At 41.5% G+C, this 19,569-nt stretch overlaps 1 protein-coding gene across 5 annotated transcripts in view; it reads left to right on the top strand.

Moving 5' to 3' along the window:
- The window catches only part of LOC308664800 (uncharacterized protein C1orf21), a 284,374-nt gene that overhangs the window by 63,037 nt on the left and 201,768 nt on the right, over nt 1–19,569 (top strand). For all 5 annotated transcript variants that reach the window (XM_081322312.1, XM_081322314.1, XM_081322313.1 and 2 more), the window contains exon 2: nt 16,217–16,438. In XM_081322312.1, coding sequence (XP_081178438.1) covers nt 16,345–16,438 — 94 coding nt within the window. In that variant the 5' untranslated portion in view covers nt 16,217–16,344. The remainder of the gene's footprint in view (nt 1–16,216; nt 16,439–19,569) is intronic.

Below are 19,569 nucleotides of genomic sequence, written 5' to 3'. Positions count from 1 at the left end.
AGCTTGGATATATGGTGATAGTCCCTGCTCTGCTACCTTTACTGTAGGTGTTTCACCATTGGTTTTCTACAGGTTTTCTACTTGTTTTTTCTACAGGTAGTCCTCATTTAGCAACTGCCTTGTACAACAACTGTTCATATTTATGATGGTGATGAAAAAGTAACTTTATGAACAGGTCTGAAAAACAAGAAAATCTGAAGGAAGATAAGCACAATTGTGGTTTTACATTAGCAACTGTTTAATATCAAGTTGCCCTTTGCAGTTGTTGCTAAATGAGGACTACCTCTACATGGATTAAAGCAGATTTTTTACAAAGATAAACAGTAAATCAAAATACATAATGTCAGGACCTACTTCACCCACATCTTAAGAAAGCAGAACTCTTGGAGACAGTTTTTTCCAAGCAGGAACTTTTATTAAGAAATAGAGGATCTGAGGAATCCCCTCACAGAGAGATATTTTTAAAATGCCCCCAAGCAAACCCCACCCCACAGTTCATTCGGCCAGTTCCAGATCAGCCAATCTCCAGGTGGCAAGTCCATTGTGGGAAAAGAAAGATAACATCACTCCGGATCTGTTAGCAGCTTTATCATTTCCACCAGTCTTCACACCTCTTCCGAGAAACAAACCAGATCCCGGAGGGCTGCACTTCTTCCCCTCAACCCCTTTTCTAGTTGCCCCATACGTTCAGAGAGAATGCCTAGTATAGAAAGCAGTTGATTACATTGTAATGGAAAGCAGACAGGCAAATGAACAAAAGGTTACATTTAATGGAGGAACTGAAAGCAATAAAGCCCCATGCCTGTTCCCTCTCCCCCTTGGTAATATGGTAGAATCCAGGGGAAGGTGAGATTTGGTTTTAGCTCAGAGGAGATAGGAGATAGTATTTGGTTTTAGCTCAGAGGAAATGAAATAGAATTGGATTCTGACAACCTGCCCCCCCTTAAAAATAGGAGAGATCCACCTGTAGGGGAAACAAAAATATAGATGTTAGCTTGGTTTGTTGGGATATTCTGTATGAAACCTCTTTAGCAGTTTCAGTGCTCTGACATGACATTTATGGACCCACTCATTTTCTGAGGAGGGAAGGTGTTTCCACACTACTAGGTATTGTGTTGCTCCGTGATAATTTCTAGAATCTAGGATTTCTTTTACCTTGAAATGTTGTTCTCCTTCAACCATGATTGCAGGTGGTGGTGCCCTGTCTCACCGTTTTGATTCTCTCATGGGCCTTGCGATCAGCCAGGGGGTCCTTGAATCACCATCTCAAAGAGGACATGAAATGGTTGAAGTCGTTGAGCTCTGGGGCGTTGGAGTCATGCAGGTTCACCACCCAGTCTATAGCTGGTCTGTCCAGGGTGGATTGCACAATATGGATGCAGGCTTTATCACTTGGGATGTCCCGTCCATATTTTTTCATGTAACTGAGGACTTGAGTTAGGAAAAACCCCAAGCGTGGAGGCTCCCCCCTGAATTTTGCTTCCAGCGGCATTAGTCTTTGAATGGATCGGTGCCTTCACCACTGGCGGTATTGCCTCCCATCCTGATCCCCATCTGCAGGTTGGCGGGGAGTGGGAGCTGCTGAGGTGGTAGCTATGGGTTCAGCAGACGTCCCTGGGACTATAGGTTCTGGATCCCCCCCATGTCTCTCCAGCTGCAGCTCCAGGCGCCGTGCAGTTGCAGGGCTCAGGTTTTTCCTCCCTTAGCGAGCCGAGGGTTTTTTCCATCAGGTCAATAGCTTTCTCTAGGATCCAGTCTGAGTGTGGTGCATAACTCCCATCCTCTTTGGTAATGTGCAGGGATTTCTCCATCTCTTGCTTCCATTCGGGTTGGTGGCTGCCCCGTCTCAGGGTCACTTTTCTTGATACCTTTTCCCACTCGCTTTTCCTTCCAACACCCATCAACCACCGAGGTTTGTGGTCACACGCCTCCACCACCTCTTCCCTGATAGCTGGTGGGATCTTGGTCGGGGGGAAGGTTCCCTTTCCATAGGGCTTTCTTCCTTCCCTGCCTCGTCGTTTGACATTGTATTTTTTGCAAAATCCCCTGGTAAAGTTCTTCCTTCCAGGTTGACTCTTAATGCAGATCCTGTCTAATGTCAGAACCCACTTCAGCCCACATCTTAAGAAAGAAGGACTCTTGGAGACAAGATTTTCCAATCAGGAACTTTTACTAAAAATAGGAGATAGTAGGCATACTAGACAGGATCTGAGGAATCCCCTCACAGATAGATATTTTTAAAATGCCCCCAAGCAAATCCCACCCCACAGTTCATTCGGCCAGTTCCAGATCAGCCAATCTCCAGGTGGCAAATCCATCATGGGAAAAGAAAGATAACATCAGTCCGGTTCCATTTGCAGCATTATCATTTCCACCACTCTTCACACCTCTTTGGAGAAACAAACCAGATCCTGGAGGGCTGCACTTCTTCCCCTCACCCCCTTTTCTAGTTGCCCCGTAAGTTCAGAGAGAATGCCTAGTATAGAAAGCAGTTGGTTACATTGTAATGGAAAGCAGACAGGCGAATGAACAAAAGGTTACATTTACTGGAAGAAGTAAAAGCAATAAAGCCCCATGCCTGTTCCCTCTCCCCTTTGGGAATATGGCAGAATCCAGGGGAAGGTGAGATTTGGTTTTAGCTCAGAGGAGATTGTTAGAAATTAAATATAAAGGGATTTTGATACATAAGGAAAGATCATACTATAGGTCTCCTGAGATCCTTCTTTTCAATTGTGACATCAACATATGTATCCATTAGCACCTGATCATCCTACAATTTAAAAAATGTTGTTTCGTTTTATTTCTTTAATTCCTAACTCTTCTCTTTTTCACCCTTTAAACAAATAAATGGTATTTAGGACTGTTTGTAATCATTGCTAGCTAAATGTCCTAGGATTGTCGAGCATCTGTGGCAAAATGCCATCATTTTTTTGAGAGAATATGACCCCAATTTTATCTAATTTACTCGACGATACAGGCAGGTAATCATGTCTTTCAGGCAGGAGCAGCACTATTCACTAAGCATGATTTATACATAGCTTCTTACAGAGACTCCTCAGACTCCTCATACCTACTCAAGTGTGGTGTCCTGTATCACCCTTCATTGCCTCTCTTGACTCTGCTTTCCTAGACTGACATTGGAGGCCACAGCTGAAATACAAGTATCAGTGACACCCTGGATAAGGATCAAAAGTTGTGCACAACAGTGTGCAGAAGGGGAACTACAGGAACTTACTTTTTTCTCTACAGCAACCAGTTGCCCCTTTCTACCTCCATTCTCAACCTCTACTTCTGAGAACTTTTAAAGTGCATGAACTTCATCCTGTACCCAAAGGCTCCCACTGTTGCTGACACTGCTTCCTTAAAATATTTTCTTTTCTGCCAGTTTCTAGAGTTCTTTTGCAGATTAGTAGGAATTGTCTCAATTACATCATCATTACACAATTGGAGTCTTAGCTTTGAATTATTCCTCTAATACGTCTTCCTCTCAGAGAATATCTTCCAAACACTCCAGACTTGCCTTTCATTGGTCATGGAGAGGTGGTTCCTGTCAGACCTAGATTCCTGTATTGCCTGAAAGTTTCGGTGCTGCTGCCTCTAAGCAGAGACAGTTGAATTAGCTTCCCAGAAACCATCCACTAGGGCAGGGCTTTTCAACTGGTGGTATGCATACCAACTGTGGTACTTTGCCACGTGGCAGGTGGTATGCGACTGCTAACCAAGTGTAGCAGGGGAGGGGAATGATTCGAAGTAAGCCAAGTTTGGGGGAGAGGAGCTGCAGCTGCAGGACTGTTTGGGCTCGGCAGAAGCCCCAGGAGCTGGCAGGGCTCCAGCTGATTGGCTCCAGCTGATTGGTGCTTCTGGAAGCTACACAGAGCTGGAGGTGAACTGAAGAAAAAAGTGGGGGGAGAGGCTATAAAAGGAGGTAGTTTGGGCAGGAAAGGGGAAAAGAAAGACAACAGGGAAAGAGAAGGAGAGGTCAGTCAGCCGGGAGGAAACAAGAACAGAGAAGCAACGTCTGTTGCTGGAAGAAAAGGTCCCCTGGTTCGTTTTCTCCAGCCAGGAGAATGCAAACAGCGCCGATGAAATGAAAAGCCAACATGTGGGAAAGGAGGTGGGTTTGTTTAGTTCTGGATCAGCTGGCAGCTTGATTGGGTTACCATAAGGATTTTTGTACAGTTTTTACATCATTTTGTAATTCAGAGGCTCCTTTGTGTGATTTAGTTATTGGAATATTTTAGTCTGTATTTTAGGCTAGCAATGAGTCCAAAGTGTTGACTTCTGTAGGTTTAATCTCTCTAAACAAATGTAATTAGTTTTACCCCCTTATCTTGAGTCTATCTATGGCTTTTAGAAAGTTTTCTTTGAAGGTAAACAGGTTTAATTTTAAAGCTAAAGCTTTTTGCAATTGCCGGAGCCTTTCAATCATGTATTGCAACATTGTGACATGTGACACGCCTGAGGCAATTTAAAGAAAAAAAAACCCAGAATTTATGTGTTTGTTTTGTGAGCCTCTGTTGCTCTGCACTTGATTCCTGTGTCTTTAAAGGTACAGGGAAGGGATTGTGGGGGTGCATTCTTATTACACTGTGGAAGGAGAGCTAAGAAGGGCCAACCAGCTAGCTCAGGGGTCTACAAACTTAACAACCTTAAGACCTGTGGACTTCAACTCCCAGAATTCCTCATCCAGCCATGATGGCTGAGGAATTCTGGGAGTTGAAGTCCACAAGTCTTAAAAGTGCCAAGTTTGAAGACCCCTGAGCTAGCTGGTAGTGGTGCATATTAATAAACATGGATAAATTCATGATAGAATTGTCAGTGCAAAGGGAAAGTGATTCAGCAAAGGAACAGCCACCAAAGAAATTAAAACTGGTACTTTTTTCCTTTTGTCCTACAGTTTGTAATATTTTATTATAGAATAAAATACAAAAATACAAAAGTAAATAGTAGGACACAGTGGGGAGGAAAAAGGGGGAAAAGTGAGGGGGAGAAAGGAAAAAGAACAGAGTTCCTCTTTTGCAGTAGAAGGAAGCATTGACATTGAACCTCAACTTTTTACTTTTCCATAATATTATAAACTAGCCATTTCTATAACAACAAATGAATTTAATCAGTAAAACCCAAAATCCCCCACCCTTTCTTTTAGTCATCAAGTTTTTGATACCTTGCTAAGCATTGTTATGTTGTTAGCTGCGAAGTCGTGTCCAACCCATCGCGACCCTATGGACAACGTTCCCCCAGGCCTTCCTGTCCTCTACCTTGCTATGCATTGGTGGTACTCAAATACTGTCATGTCCTAAAAGTGGTACAATATGTGATAAGGTTGAAAAGCCCTACACTAGGGTGTCTTACACCATGGCTTTTCAACCGGTGGTATGTGTACCACTTGTGGTACGCGAGCACCTGACTGGTGGTACGTGGCGTCACCTTCCTTCCCCCGCGCCTCCCCCGCCTCCTCCCCACTCCCACCCCACACTCCGCTCCTTCCCAGCTCAGTTGCTGCTGCTTGCAAAAAGTGGGGCGGGTCGGAGGCAGCTGCTCACGGCACCAGCCAAAAGCAAGCAAGGCAAGGCCGCTATCAAGCCCCGGGCACAACAATCAACCGGGTCTGGGGAGGGAATCCATGCAGGTTAAAAACTTCACTCTACTTTCTATGTGTGACTGTTTTTATTTGACAATGCATGCATTTTTATCCTTGTGTTTTTTCATTTCTCTGTCATTATTTTAAAAGCAATAAAAATTAATTTAAAAAGACTTCACTCTATTTATATGCTAAATTGGTAAATTGGGTATCAGATGACACATCAGCTGAGAAATAAGCAGTGATTTGGAAAGGAGAGTTGATTATTGCAACAATGACCTAGTTAGCAAATACGTTGCTTCTGTTTCTGCACTGTTAAAAAAAATGTGCCACTACTCTCCAGAATGCCTGCCTTGCATAGTGTGTTTCTGCTACTACACAACAGCCACCATCAAGGCTTTCTTTCTTCCAGGTCTTCTAAGCACTATTGTGCTTCCCCTGCCACCAGATGTTCTGCAGTACTTATTAATTAGAGGACGTAATTTCCATATGCATGTTTTCCAGAGAAATATTGCACACATGCCATAAAGACCTTGCAGTAGATTTGATAATGGCCTGTTGTATATACACTGAGTACCAGCATCAAGTCACACATTATATTAATTGTGTAATTCTGAGTTAATTCAGTCTTTTTTTTTCTTGGGCACTTGGTTTTGAATGGATACAACCGAAATATTTTTTTAACTCTCTCCTAACTGACTTGAAGCAGCTTGAAGAGATGATGGATTAAACCACTCAACACAATATATGGTGTTTCTGATCTGAATATGGGACTCTCCACATTGAAATCCTGCAGACTGAAGAATTTTGTGGCACATCACTAGATGAGACATCAGAGAAAGATCTAGTGCTCTTAAGGAGTGACTGGAATGCAAAAATTGTAGATCTGGAGGCACAGTTTATAGAATCAGAAAGATTCAGATTGGGTAAATGTAATAATGTGACAGATAGGCTAATAGACTTTTGCAGAGAGATTTCTTGTATACTGCCAGCATTTGTTCAAGCAATATAAACAGACTCTAGATATAGACATCACCATATGGACAATATTGTAATTAAATAGACTAAATAATGAGAAACAGAAGCTAGTGAAATCTAATCTAGTCAGACAGGACAGGCTAGGTACAGATTGTGGAACAAACCATAAATTATTGGTGTCAGATATACAGATTAAATTTAGAACATTAAGTGACTACGTGTGCCAGCAAGATTTCACTTGAAGGTCAGTCAGAATATAAAATCAGTGTAAGGAACAGATTCAGTATAATAACTCATGCAATAGCAAATTAGGAACTATAAGAAGAGATAAGAGAGATCATGACAGTTGAAGTGGAAAAAGTATTCTCGGAGTTTCAAACAAGAAATGATCCAAGTGTTCTCCAGCATGACGAGTGGAGAATCCACAGATGGGTTGATCTTGCCTTTCTGCCCTAGAGACTAAGTCAATCAACCTTTGCCATGCCTCTCCTCTGGCTAGGAATCCCTAGTCACGACTTAGTCTTAGCTCAAGAGAGACGTGGTGAAGATTGGCTCTAGCAGAAAGGCAACACTATTGGATATTTTTCCAGGTTGTATTTTTCCTTCCCTTCCCTTTCTCTGTGCTGATATCAGCACTGCAATTTAAACCGCTGTGAGTCTGAGCGGTTTTTACAGGCTTCAGCTGAAGCCTCAAGATATTTTTAGCTTCTAGGCAAGCCACACGTGTAGCGGTTGCCATTTTGGGTGCCGCTTTTGTTGTTCCCGGGGGGGATCATCCCTTCCAGTGAGGGCAATTTAGCCACAAAATAGACTTAATTTGGCACATTCAGCTAGCAGTCTTCTTGCCCCAGCCATTGAATCCACTGCCACAATCGTTTAATTGTGTCTAGCGTCGGAGCAGGAGGTCGTTTTACTGGTGGCTGCCATTTTGAAAACAGCATGATCAATCTCATTTTCTTCAAGTGTGCTTATTCAATTTCAGGCTCCTTGGCAGCTCTTATTATAATCAGTAACAGCAACAACAGCCTCCAGCCTCACAGCGATTACAGAGGTTTTCAGTTGCTCCAGGCATTTCCAAAGGCTTCAGGGCATGGCTGGGTGCCTGCCTTAACTGCCACCATTTTCTTCGCAGTTTTTTACTGCTTCTAGTATGCTGGCTACACCATTAACTTGGTTTTGCCGCCACCAACAGGATTTGAAGTGTGCTGGCCATACCATTAAGTTGGTCTTGCCGCCACCAACAGGATCATACGTGTGCTGGCCATACCATTAAGTTGGTCTTGCCGCCACCAACAGGATCATACGTGTGCTGGTCATTCCATTAAGTTGGTCTTGCCGCCACCAGCAGGATCATTCGTGTGCTGGCCGTACCATTAAGTTGGTCTTGCCGCCACTACCAGGATTGTGAGTGTGCTGGCTATCCCATTTAGTTGGTTGTGCTGCCACCACTTCTAGCCACAACTTGGCTCTTTGCTACTGGGATCTCTCTCTGTTGCAAACACATTGAGATTGCCATTGCTGTGATATCTCTGATTTTGCAATGGAAGATAAAACTACAGAAGCTCAGATCTCTCAAGGTGCCTCCAGCAGTTCTTCCAGGCACATCAAATCCAAGTCAGCCAAGCAGCAGGCTGATGGGAAACTCAGATCCAAAGCTATCTCTGGCAAAAGGTCTTCTAAACCTGCTGAGAAAGAAGCAAGCAGGAGGCACCAGACATTGGAAAAACAATTCTCCAAAGCTGCAAAACAAAAGAAAGATGCAAAGGTTGGTCAGATTACTTCTGTTCCCATGGAGGCATCAGTTTTTGGCCCTCAACAAGCTCCTTCAACTTCTGCTGCTCCAAGTGCCTGGTCTCCAGAAGGAGAAACAGGTCACTTCATTTTTCCCATGGCAGAACAGGTGGAGGTGGTTCCCCTGTCCAGTGAAGGGCTTGGCCTTCAGATCCCTGCTCCTCCCAATACAGCTACACCCCTGGGCCAGAGGCCACATTCACTCCTACAGTGGCTTCGCCCTCCAGATGCTCAGGAGACAGAACTATCAGAACGAATGCAGTTTCTGATTTCTCAGGCTATTGCCCAAGGCGAAGCTTCTACCCTACACCAGAGAGCTCGACCTGAGTCGATAGCATCAGAGATTCCATCTCACAGCAATGTATCATATCTCTCCCAGGCAGAAGCAGCCGCAAAGCAAGGGTCAGTTTTCCCCTTCCATTCCTCCGGGAGGAGAATGCATAGGGAACGAGGAGCAGAAAGAGCAGGGATGTCAGAAGATGAGGACTTATCTCCTGATCCCCCTCCTTTCGTAGGCCTGTTTAATCTGGCCCTCTTTAAATCCTTACTTCACAAGGCCAGTAGCACTATTCAACTTGGTCCTGAAAGTGTCCCTCAGGCTGAACCTTCCACCAGCCAGGGACCTACTAGTAAGGTCTTTTCAGAACCAATGTTTACCCAACAAGACATTCCCTGTCCGCCTCTTTTCCTCAAGGTAGTCCAAAGACAATGGGGAACACCAGGTACCTTTCCATCCCCGGGGGGGGGGCTGATAAAAAAAGTTATTTGACATAGTAAATATGTATTAGCGCTTTTGAACCCAGACTGCACACTGGTTGAAAAACTAACATATCTATGTAAGGAAAAAAGAACTACCAGTAATAAAAGCTTTTTTTAAAAAAAAGTTATTTGATATGGCTCCAGCACTGTCAGGGGTGCTAGCAGTCCCCACAGTAGATGAGCCCTTGGCACCATGGATTTCCTCTGTCACTGTGTCTGGAGCGGAGGTTCTGGAGTCAGAGGATAGGAAAAGAGAGCTTAATTTCCGCAGGACTCATCAAACCTCAGCATGGGTGGTAAAGGCAGCTACATCAACTTCCTTTTTCACCAGAATTTCACTCCTCGGGCTTCGCCAATTCCAGGCTAGGGTCCAACCAGAAGAGGTACGGAGGCACCAAGATTTAAGCAAAATTACTGGCTGCATCAGAATACATGGCTGACTCATCATTGCATGCAGCCAGATTTTCCTCCTGGGCATTAGCATCTAATGTTACCTCCCGCAGACTTCTGTGGCTCAGCAAGTGGCGGTGGGCCTCAGCCCCTTACAAGGGAGACCAGTTATTGGGAGAGGCACTAAAGCCTTATCTGATTGAGAATAAGGATAAGCGTAAGGTCATGTCGCATCTTCTCAAGAGTGCAGACAGGGGAGCTACCCCTTATGCCCAGAAGCAGTCCTTTTGCTCAAATGACACAGGATCAGAACTCACTCATTACTCTGGTCCTTATCCTCCCAGACCAGAACGTCAGTTCAACAGATCTAGTAACAGGGACAGATTCAGGCAGCAATTTCAGGCCAAATGGCCCTTTTGAGGCGCGGGAGGCCATCCTTTCAGAAGGTCCAAAGTGACAGCAAAGGTGGCTCTCCCATAGGGGGCAGGTTGACTCGCTTTGCACACAAATGGAAGAACACCACTACAGATTTCTGGGTCCTCAACATCATCAGATTCAACCTGATTCTAGAGTTCAATCCACCACCACCACCACCACCACCCCAAGACATTTCGTCTCTTGCCCATCATCCAAAAATCTGGTCAAAAGAAGCCTCATGAAAGAGGCCATTCGACATCTCCTGGAGATCCAGGTAATAGAACCGGTACCGGCAGGGCAGAAGGGATGGGGGTGCTCTACCATTTGGCCTGTCATTGGCCCCCAGAGCATTCACAAAGGTCCTGGCGGAACTGGCCGCACATCTGAGGACCATTCCGGTGCGTGTCCAGTGTTATCTGGACGACATCCTCATTCAATCCTCCTCAGTCCAATTGGCTCAGTCAGAGCTGGCATTGCCCATCAAGACCCTCCAGGACCACAGGTTTTTAGTAAATTTTCAGAAAAGCCAGACAGTTCCCTCCATCTGCCTCCTTCACCTGGGCACGGCGATAGATACAAGGAAGTGCGAGGTTTACCTGTCTCAAGAACATTGGGACAGTATCTGATCCCTAGTCACCCAGATTCAAAGGGACGAGTAGTCACCCTAGCAATCCTTTCTCAACTGCTAGGAAAAATGGTTTCCTGCATAGCAGTTGTTCATTGGGCTCGACTCCATTCCAGGACCCTCCAATGGTTCTTGCTCCCGTTCCAAAGACTAGGCACCAGTTCCTCCAACCACAGGGTAAGGGTCCCGTCACAGACCCTAAAATCCCTCCAGTGGTGGGTCTCCCCAGTGATGGCCAGGGGAACCTTATTCAAGGAGCCCAACCAACTCGTCCTAATATCGGATGCCAGTTTGTTCGGCTGGGGAGCGCACCTGCAATTCCAGATGACCCAGGGTCGGTAGTCCCAGTCAGATCTGAAGCACAACATAAACTGCTTGGAGCTCAGAGCTATACATCTGGCTCTATGCCACTTTCACCACACAGTGGCAAGGCAACACATTCTAGTCCTCACGGACAACGTCGTGACAAAATTCCATATCAACAGGCAAGGGGGTACCCATTCCAGGTCCCTCATGGCCGAGGCTCAATTATTAGGAACCTGGGCAGAGACCAACCTCTCGTCCCTCAAGGCGGAGCACATCTCAGGGGAGATGAATGGGCAAGCGAATTTCTTGAGTAGGGCAACAGTGGTCCACTACGAGTGGCGCCTGCACCCGGATCTCCTCAGGGAGATATCAGAGAGGTTCAGTCATCCAGAGCTGGACTTGTTCGCTACCCCTGCGAATTCCCAGCTCCTGGGATTCGTCTCCTGGTTTCTGTCTCCAGGGGTGGAAAGCATAGATGCCCTCCACAGCCCATGGCCCAGAGAGCTCCTGTATGCATTCCCTCCTCTCCCTCTGATCCAGGCAGTTATCCGGGAGATACTGCAGGAACGGGCTGAGGTGATACTCATTGCTCCCCACTGGCCAAGACGGCCATGGTATGGCGACCTTGTAGGTCTATCGATCTCTCCTCTTTGGAGGGTACCCCAAGATCGAATCTCCCTCAGCCAAGAGGTTCTACAACATCCAGAGCCTCAGTGGCTCCAGTTAACCACTGCCAGTTGAAAGGAGACTCCTAACAAAGGAAACCTAATCATCAGACCTGATTACCATGATTCAGGCTTTAAGACAGCCTGCAACTAATAGAATTTATGATTCCACATGGAAAAATTTCTGTAACTGGTGTGGGAGACAACAATTAGATCCAGCTACAATTCCTGTTCCAGTAATTTTGGATTATTTACTGTGCCCAACACAAGTCTCAGACAAGTTGCTGCCCTGTCCACGGTGCTCACATATGGCAACTCAGAACCCTTGGCTCAACACCCCATGGTACATTTCTTTATCAGGGGAGCAATCAACTGCAAACTGCCCATGGTTCACAGATATCCCTCTTGTAACCTGTCCAAGGTCTTACAGGCTTTCAATTCACCTCCATTTGAGCCCATCAGAACCTCCACTCTACAGTTCTTGACACTCAAGGTCGCCTTCTTTGTAGCCGTCACATCGGCTAGGCACATCTCAGAATTGGCAGCACTCTCAATTAGAAATGACTTATGTATTTTTCATGGCAGGATGATCTTACACTTTAGACCCCTCCTTCGTCCCCAGAATCAGCTCATTGTTTCAACAGGGTGCAGGAGTTTGTGCTGCCGGATTTTTGTCCTGAGCAATCCCATGATTTGGAATGTAAATGGCACACCTTGGCCGTTCGTAGAGCCTTGCGTCGCTATATTAAGCGAACTGCCTCTTTTCGCAAACCTGAAACTCTATTTGTTTCATTCCAGCCCTCTTCAATGAGTCAGAAAGTGACTGCCTCTTCCATCGACAGATGGATTAGGGCTTGCATAGCAGGGGCATAGCAGATGCACTCCTTGCCAGTCCCAAGGCGAATTACCGCACACTCCGCTCGCAGTGCTGCAACTTCAGTGGCGTGGGCGACACAGACATCAATAGAAGAGATATGCAAGGTGGTGACATGGTCGTCCTCTTCCCCATTTGTGAGGCATAAGTTACATAAGTTCGCCTCAACAGATGCTTCATTTGGCAGTGACAGATAGTGGGACACAGGCCCAGACTTCTTCCTGCCCATAGGAACAGTGAGGCTTTGGTATGTCCCATCTGTGGATTCTCCACTCGTCATGCTGGAGAAGGGGCGTTGTCATACCTGAACACCTTTTCTCAGCATGACAATAGAGAATCCACCCCCTCCCGGGTCCATCTGGTCCTGTGTCTGGGGAAATTGAGCCACCACCTTGAATACTCATCAACTGCTGTGCCTTCGTCTTGACTGAGGATTCCTAGCCGGAGGAAGAGAGGCATGGCAAAGGTTGATTGACTTAGTCTCTAGGGCAGAAAGGCAAGATCAACCCATCTGTGGATTCTCCATCGTCATGCTGAGAAAAGGCGTTCAGGTAAGACAACACCCCTTTTCAGAAGAAGCTATCATCAGAGCCAGGAGAAGAGAGAATAAAAATCTATGGCAACAAAACCATACAATGACTGAACAGACTTTCAGTATGAAGTGTGAAAGGACAAGAAAAGATGTAGCAGTCAAAAATATCAAGAGATAAAGGAAATGAACAAGAAAATGAACATTACTAAAAAATATGCATTCAAAAATCAAAAGAATTTGCAATAAAATTTAGGCCTAAGATGAATACCTAAAAATATTACGGAAGAGATTTGATGTGGTTAAAGGAAGATTAAAAAATCATGCTGACAACTTATACAAATAGAATTATAAAGTGGAGCATTTGCAGAGCAAAAATGCATTTTAGAATTAGTTCTTGGGGAAAATGCGGAATAGAGGCAGTAGACCAGCAGTCAGATAGGACATTACCAGCCACAATCTCCCTGAACTATGTATAACTTGGAATAGAAGAGGCAGTTAAAATACTAATAGTTTATTAGTGGGTGGGTGGGCTATTGTTTTTAATTTTTATTTTTGTTCTGTATTATGTTTTTATTGTCTGTAAGCCATCTAGAGATGATGCGAGTAGGCGGCTATATACATTTTCTAAATACATAAATAAACAGTAGCATGCCAACAAATATGGAACGAGGGATTGAGATAAATTGGTATATACAGTATATCTGTACTGAAGAAGAAGGAATCGAGAGAAGATATCAATTACACAATGTTTCTTCACATAAGCAGAATTTTGCTTAAGATCATGCTTGCAGAAACAAATCCTGCTATGAAAGAAGATTTTTGACAAGGCAGAAACACATGAGGTCAAATAACCAACAGAGGTTGAATATGAGGAAAGCAAAAACATTTAAATAGGTTGATCTTTTCTTCCTTGATTACAGCTAGACCTTTAACTTTGCTTGGGTCAGTACTCCAAGATTAATGGGATACATGATTATAGATCTGCAATATACTACAAATGACAATAAAAATGAATTTGCAGTGATTCAGTATGGAAAGTAAACTGAGACAAAGATGCATATTATCCCCATATCTCTTTTCCTTAGTGAATATATTATAAGAGTGGCAGTACTGGTGGCCTTACTTCGCTAAATGAAGGCAAAAAAGGATGCAAAAAACTCACTGAAATCACAATTAATAGCAACCAAAATGCCATGGGACTGGGATGTCTTGAGGACCATCTCTCCCCAGTTAAATCAGCCTGCTCTGCTCTGTTAGATCTGGTAGATAAGACATGCTGAAAGGTATCATCAACTAGAGACCTGCATCTGTTGAGTCCCAAGAGACATACCTTTGCTGCCGAAGTGCCTGCCTTATGGACTATTCTTCCCCCTGAAATTGTATTAGCTCCATCCAACTTTCGCTTCCACTGAATATAACAGGGAATTGTCTGCATAATTCTGTCCTTGGAGGTATAGATGCATCCTGGCATTTGAATATCTTTTCCAGGGTCTATCAGTTCCACCAAGTGCTAGTCGACAGCATGTTTCTGATCCTAAATGGCAAAAGCTATCCACCACTTCGGTATTTTCATTGTCAGTTCTAAGGTTGGTTGCTGTGCCTGCTGTGATTAGTTTGGTCTTCTTTATATTTGATATTAGTCCCATTTTACTTACTGTACATAATAAGCCAATAAATACAATTAGTACACCATGATTTCATCTATGTGTTATACATTATAACTTAATGTAATATTTAGTCACAGCAAGCTATGGGATTGGTGTCACCCATCTCACCCAAGCATAACTGTAAGGAGATTAGAAACTATAATTTTTCATCAAATCCAGACAGCTTGGTTAATTTTAAATGTTTCTATAATGAACCAGTGTCAGATCTTGCTTTATAAGGCTTCTTGTTTTTACAAGAGTACCATGTTTCAAGGATGTTTAAGTAAAAGTGAACACTTGAATTTTTTTGTGGCTGTTCTAGAGAAGGGAAGCTTGCTCTTTAATGATATATAACATTGTTTATTGTATTGCAACATAACCAATATTGATTATAATGGCAAACAATTTTATAGAAGTAAACCTAGCTTTTCCCTTCAGACTTTTATAGGCTCTATAAAAACAGATATAGGAAGAGCAGACCAAGTAAACACTGAAAAATTTATTATATAAGTGCAAGAATTACAAAAAGTAGGATTCGTTGAGTAGCTAAATCCCTCAAGTGTAAAATAGGAGACCTGAAAAATCTAGTTTATGGATTAATAATAGTACTCACAGGTCTGTGTGCTATTTTACATTATGCATACTGTAGGTATTTTCTAGAAGGAGCATATCTCACAAATTTGAATCTAAGGGATTCTTTAGAAAGCCCATGCAACTTAAAATAATATCCATATACTGGTTATGATTAGCTGAAGTTCAGTCCATTATGTGGATTTATTCAGCAAGATGGTGATAGAGTAGAAATTTGATGCTAAGGTCTAATTTATTGGGGTGTATGGAATTGATCTTATTCAGTTATTCATAACCTTCTGAACAACTATTTACTCAACAATCTTTATCAATAATTCATCCATTTCCAAAAGTTGACATACATGATAACTGTGTGTTAGAAATGGAAATACTTTGTCACGGAATCATTTGCATGAAAATTCTGCAGATTTATCTCCTTGAAACACACATGGCTTATACATAGTGAAGGAATTGTTTAAGTGAAATAATTTCTTTATTTTGTGTGTTGTGATGAAGTTTGCTGATGAAAAGGAAGTTTTATTTTATTTATTTTTATTTATTTATTTATTTATTTTAATTCCATTTATATCCCGCCCTTCTCCGAAGACTCAGGGCGGCTTACAAGCTTAGCAGTAGCCTTCATTCTATGTATATGCCTGCTTATTAGGGCTTTCACACACACCCCAAGCGGCATTATTACAAAGTCAGCTTAATTGCCCCCAACAATCTGGGTCCTCATTTTACCTACCTCGGAAGGATGGAAGGCTGAGTCAACCTTGAGCCTGGTGGGATGCGAACCTGCACTAATTGCAGGCAGCTGGTGTTACTTGAGGAGGCATTAGCCCACTGCTCCACCAAGGCTCTTTTAGCCATTAAAGCAAAAGTATTTTTTATATAATTTTATAGAGGTTAAATCATATAAATTATTTTTTCTGTAGATAAGAATGTATATAATAAGGAAAAGGACCACTAAGGAACATCCTTCTTTTTAAATATTGTAGTGTGGAACACAGTAGTAATAGCCATGTAGCTCATATACCTGTTGATGTTTTTTTCCTTATTCCTCTTTTTTTGTATCACAGATTTTTAAAAGTGTCTTGACTACAAAGCTGGAAGGTGGATTATTTCCCCAAAAAACGCAAAGACCATGTGTGCATACCTGTAGAAATGGTTTGCGGCTTAGTCAAGCTGGAGTTGACTAAATGAAACTATGGGCTGTGCATCAGCCAAGCATGTTTCTGCTGTACAAAATGAAGAGGAAGCTCAGAAAGGGAAAAGCTACCAGAATGGAGATGTATTTGGTGGTGAGTTTTATTTATTGTGGTTCTTTATTTTTCTTCACCCTTCTTACTTTCCTGTCTAAAATCTATTTGTTCATTGTTTCTCAACATTTAATTTCAGAGGATTTATTTTTGGAATGCAACTGGTAGTACTTTTGAAACAAGTAATCTCCCTGAAAATCTGTGCTGCTTTCTAGCTCCAGCTTCTCATTACAATGTTTATAAAAATGTGTTCAAACTATATGAATAGTCTTTGCAGATACCTGTTATTGCAACTCTTTTCTCTTTTGAGATATTTCTAGTTATTTGGGTTGGGGCTTTTACTGCAGCTTTTGTTCCCATAAGGCCCTTTATCTTCTTCAGGAGTAGAATAATAATACAAAAATAAGAATATGCATAAGTTTTCATATATTTTTTCTAGACAGTACTTTTTTTCCTTTTAAAATGTATGTTATTTTGGCCCAAAATTGTGTGCTTGTGTGTGTGTGTGTGTGTGTGTGTGTGTGTGTGTGTTGTTTGTGCACAATGTAGAACATAAACATTCCTGATGAGTTGTTCCTTAGGATCTTCTTAAATTGCAAATATTTAGAATAGAATAGAATAGAATAGAATAGAATAGAATAGAATAGAATAGAATAGAATAGAATAGAATAGAATAGAATAGAATAACTTTATTGTCACTTTGAATGCACACTAATCAGCATACATTAAAATGAAATTTCATTGCATTCAACTCTCAAAGGGTGACCACCTCTGATGTACACTACATAAATATGACAAAAATAAAAAAATAAAAAATATAGAATTATGCATATACCCACATATATTATATGACACAGAATAAGGTAAATAATAAGATATATTTTCAATGAATTGTTGAAATTGATAATATTTCTCAAAGTTAAATGAAAAAGGGATAAACATTCCAAATAGGGATTAATGATTAATTCTGTATTTTTTCAAAGTCTCAGTATATATACTTGTTTAGACTACTATTCCAGATAAACAGGATACCTGTCACCTATTGAAGGGAAGATGATGATTGATACATTACTATAAATGTTACTAAAAGTAACTATTACTAAGAATAACTTCAAGTACATAGCATACAAGGGATATTAAACATTGTCGTTCATTGAAATTGGTCACTAATAGTAGTATAAAAAGCCTGGGAAATATGAAGCAATTGGGATCCAGGAACATACGTATGTAATACTTCCTTTTTAAAATCCTTTATTTAGAAATAAATAAAGGGACACTTGTGCTGATGTCCATCACATTCCTGCTGGCCATAAAGTTATTAAGAGTTAGAGCTGCAATTCAGCTCTCCTGCTCTCCAGATGGTGCAGAAATATTAGGTACTCAATAATGGAGAATATAACCAGGAAAAATTACTTTTTCAATATTCTCTGCCCAGTGTATTGTAGAGCTTTTTCTTAACCTGCTTTAATGTCTTCCTCTCTGTGGTATTGGAGGAAAGCAAAATGTGTCCTGGAGAAACCTAAGATACTAGGCTACATATTCTTCCAATCTCCTTTCTACAACAAACTGAGTCTTAACCTTATAACCTGGCTTTCTAACATAAGTTCAGCCTGTTTGAAAATAATCTCATTTGTTTTGTTTTTTTATTTTCATAATGGGATCTTACTATCTCTAGGATAAATAAAAAATTTCTTTCAGCTGTCATTGCTTTATGCAGAAAATTAAACCTCATATATATAAACATAAACACATTTTATGCCATTTTACTTTTTCTGCTGTGTCTCATTTGTTACAAATGATCACAAAAAGATGCACATTCTCTTAACAGTTTAGTCCTTGATGTGTTAGTATTTCAATACTTTAATCATAAAATAGTTTTTAAATTTAGTTTTAAATATTTAGATTTTTGGTATTTTATTTTTGTCTGTAGCATTTAGAAGATTAAACCACTGTATTTATTTCTGTTGATCTAGAAAATTTTTATCTTCTTACACATATTATATAAATACTTGTTAGTCACTCTAATAAAGTACTATCACACTCCTGTTGCTTTAAGACATAATAAACAGTAGGAACAAATTTGTTAGCCACTGAATGAAAAGTAAACAAAGAAGCAACACCGTGTACAATAAATATTCTAACTCTCATCTTATAAAAATGCCAGTGTTCCTGTAAGAAAGATTTTTTTTGCAGCAGGATAGGAAAATGGGAAAAGTACAATTTGTTTTTGTTTTCTGCATGATCTTCCCATCTCTATTTAAAATTGACTTAATTTATCAATTACCAATGTTTTCCTGTACAGATAGTCTGGAATTTTGGTTCTAAGTCATGATGATCCTAATATGAAGCACCTGTATTACCAGGCCCAATTTTATTATCATTTCATGGAGATTGCTAAGTGAATCATGTCATAAATGCAAACCCATTTTCTTAAATGGAATTTTTTTGCCAGAAACCAGCAAACTGACAGAAAATGATAAAAAAACATTACAAACTGGGGTCATTTTGCTACAGGATGCTGCAGCCAGTCATAAATGTGAGCTGGTTGCCAAGTGCCTGAAATATGGTCATGTGATCCCAGGGCAGATATGGCAGCAGATATTTTGCAATGGCCAGAAGTGCTTTATGGGGCATACAGCACCCTTTCTGCTGCTGTTGTAACTGGGAACAGTTATTAAATTACTGGTCATAAATTAAGGACTTCCTGTATAGATATCACTTTATAAACCAGGACTTAGAAAGTTCACACTTACAGGATTTTAATGACCAAAAATATTATGAGATCATCAAAAATTACAAAATGTTAATAATTTCTACTCACCTATTCAGTATTCTATATTTGGACAAAGGTGGAAAAAATAGAAGTATGTCAAATAAGTCTGCTGAATCTGTCATCTATTGATTTAGGACAGCACTCTTTTAACTTTCCCTGAACTTTGATAATGAGATTACTTCCCCCGTTGTGATGGGGGCCATGAAGATTTGAGAGGAAAATATACTCAACTTTGTTTGTTGCTAGCTTTCATTGACATTGAACAATAATGCAATAAGTGGCTTTCTTCTCCAGGGCATTAGTATATTGCCAAATAAGCATTAAGTCTTATTCCCTCCATAAACCAGGAGCATCTTACTGAGTGTGTATATATAATTCAGTGTGTTCACTTATTGACTGG

The sequence above is a fragment of the Vipera berus genome (assembly GCF_964194415.1).
Source record: "Vipera berus genome assembly, chromosome: 3".
NCBI lineage: Eukaryota > Metazoa > Chordata > Lepidosauria > Squamata > Viperidae > Vipera > Vipera berus.
This window is presented reverse-complemented; position numbering and strand designations above follow the sequence as displayed.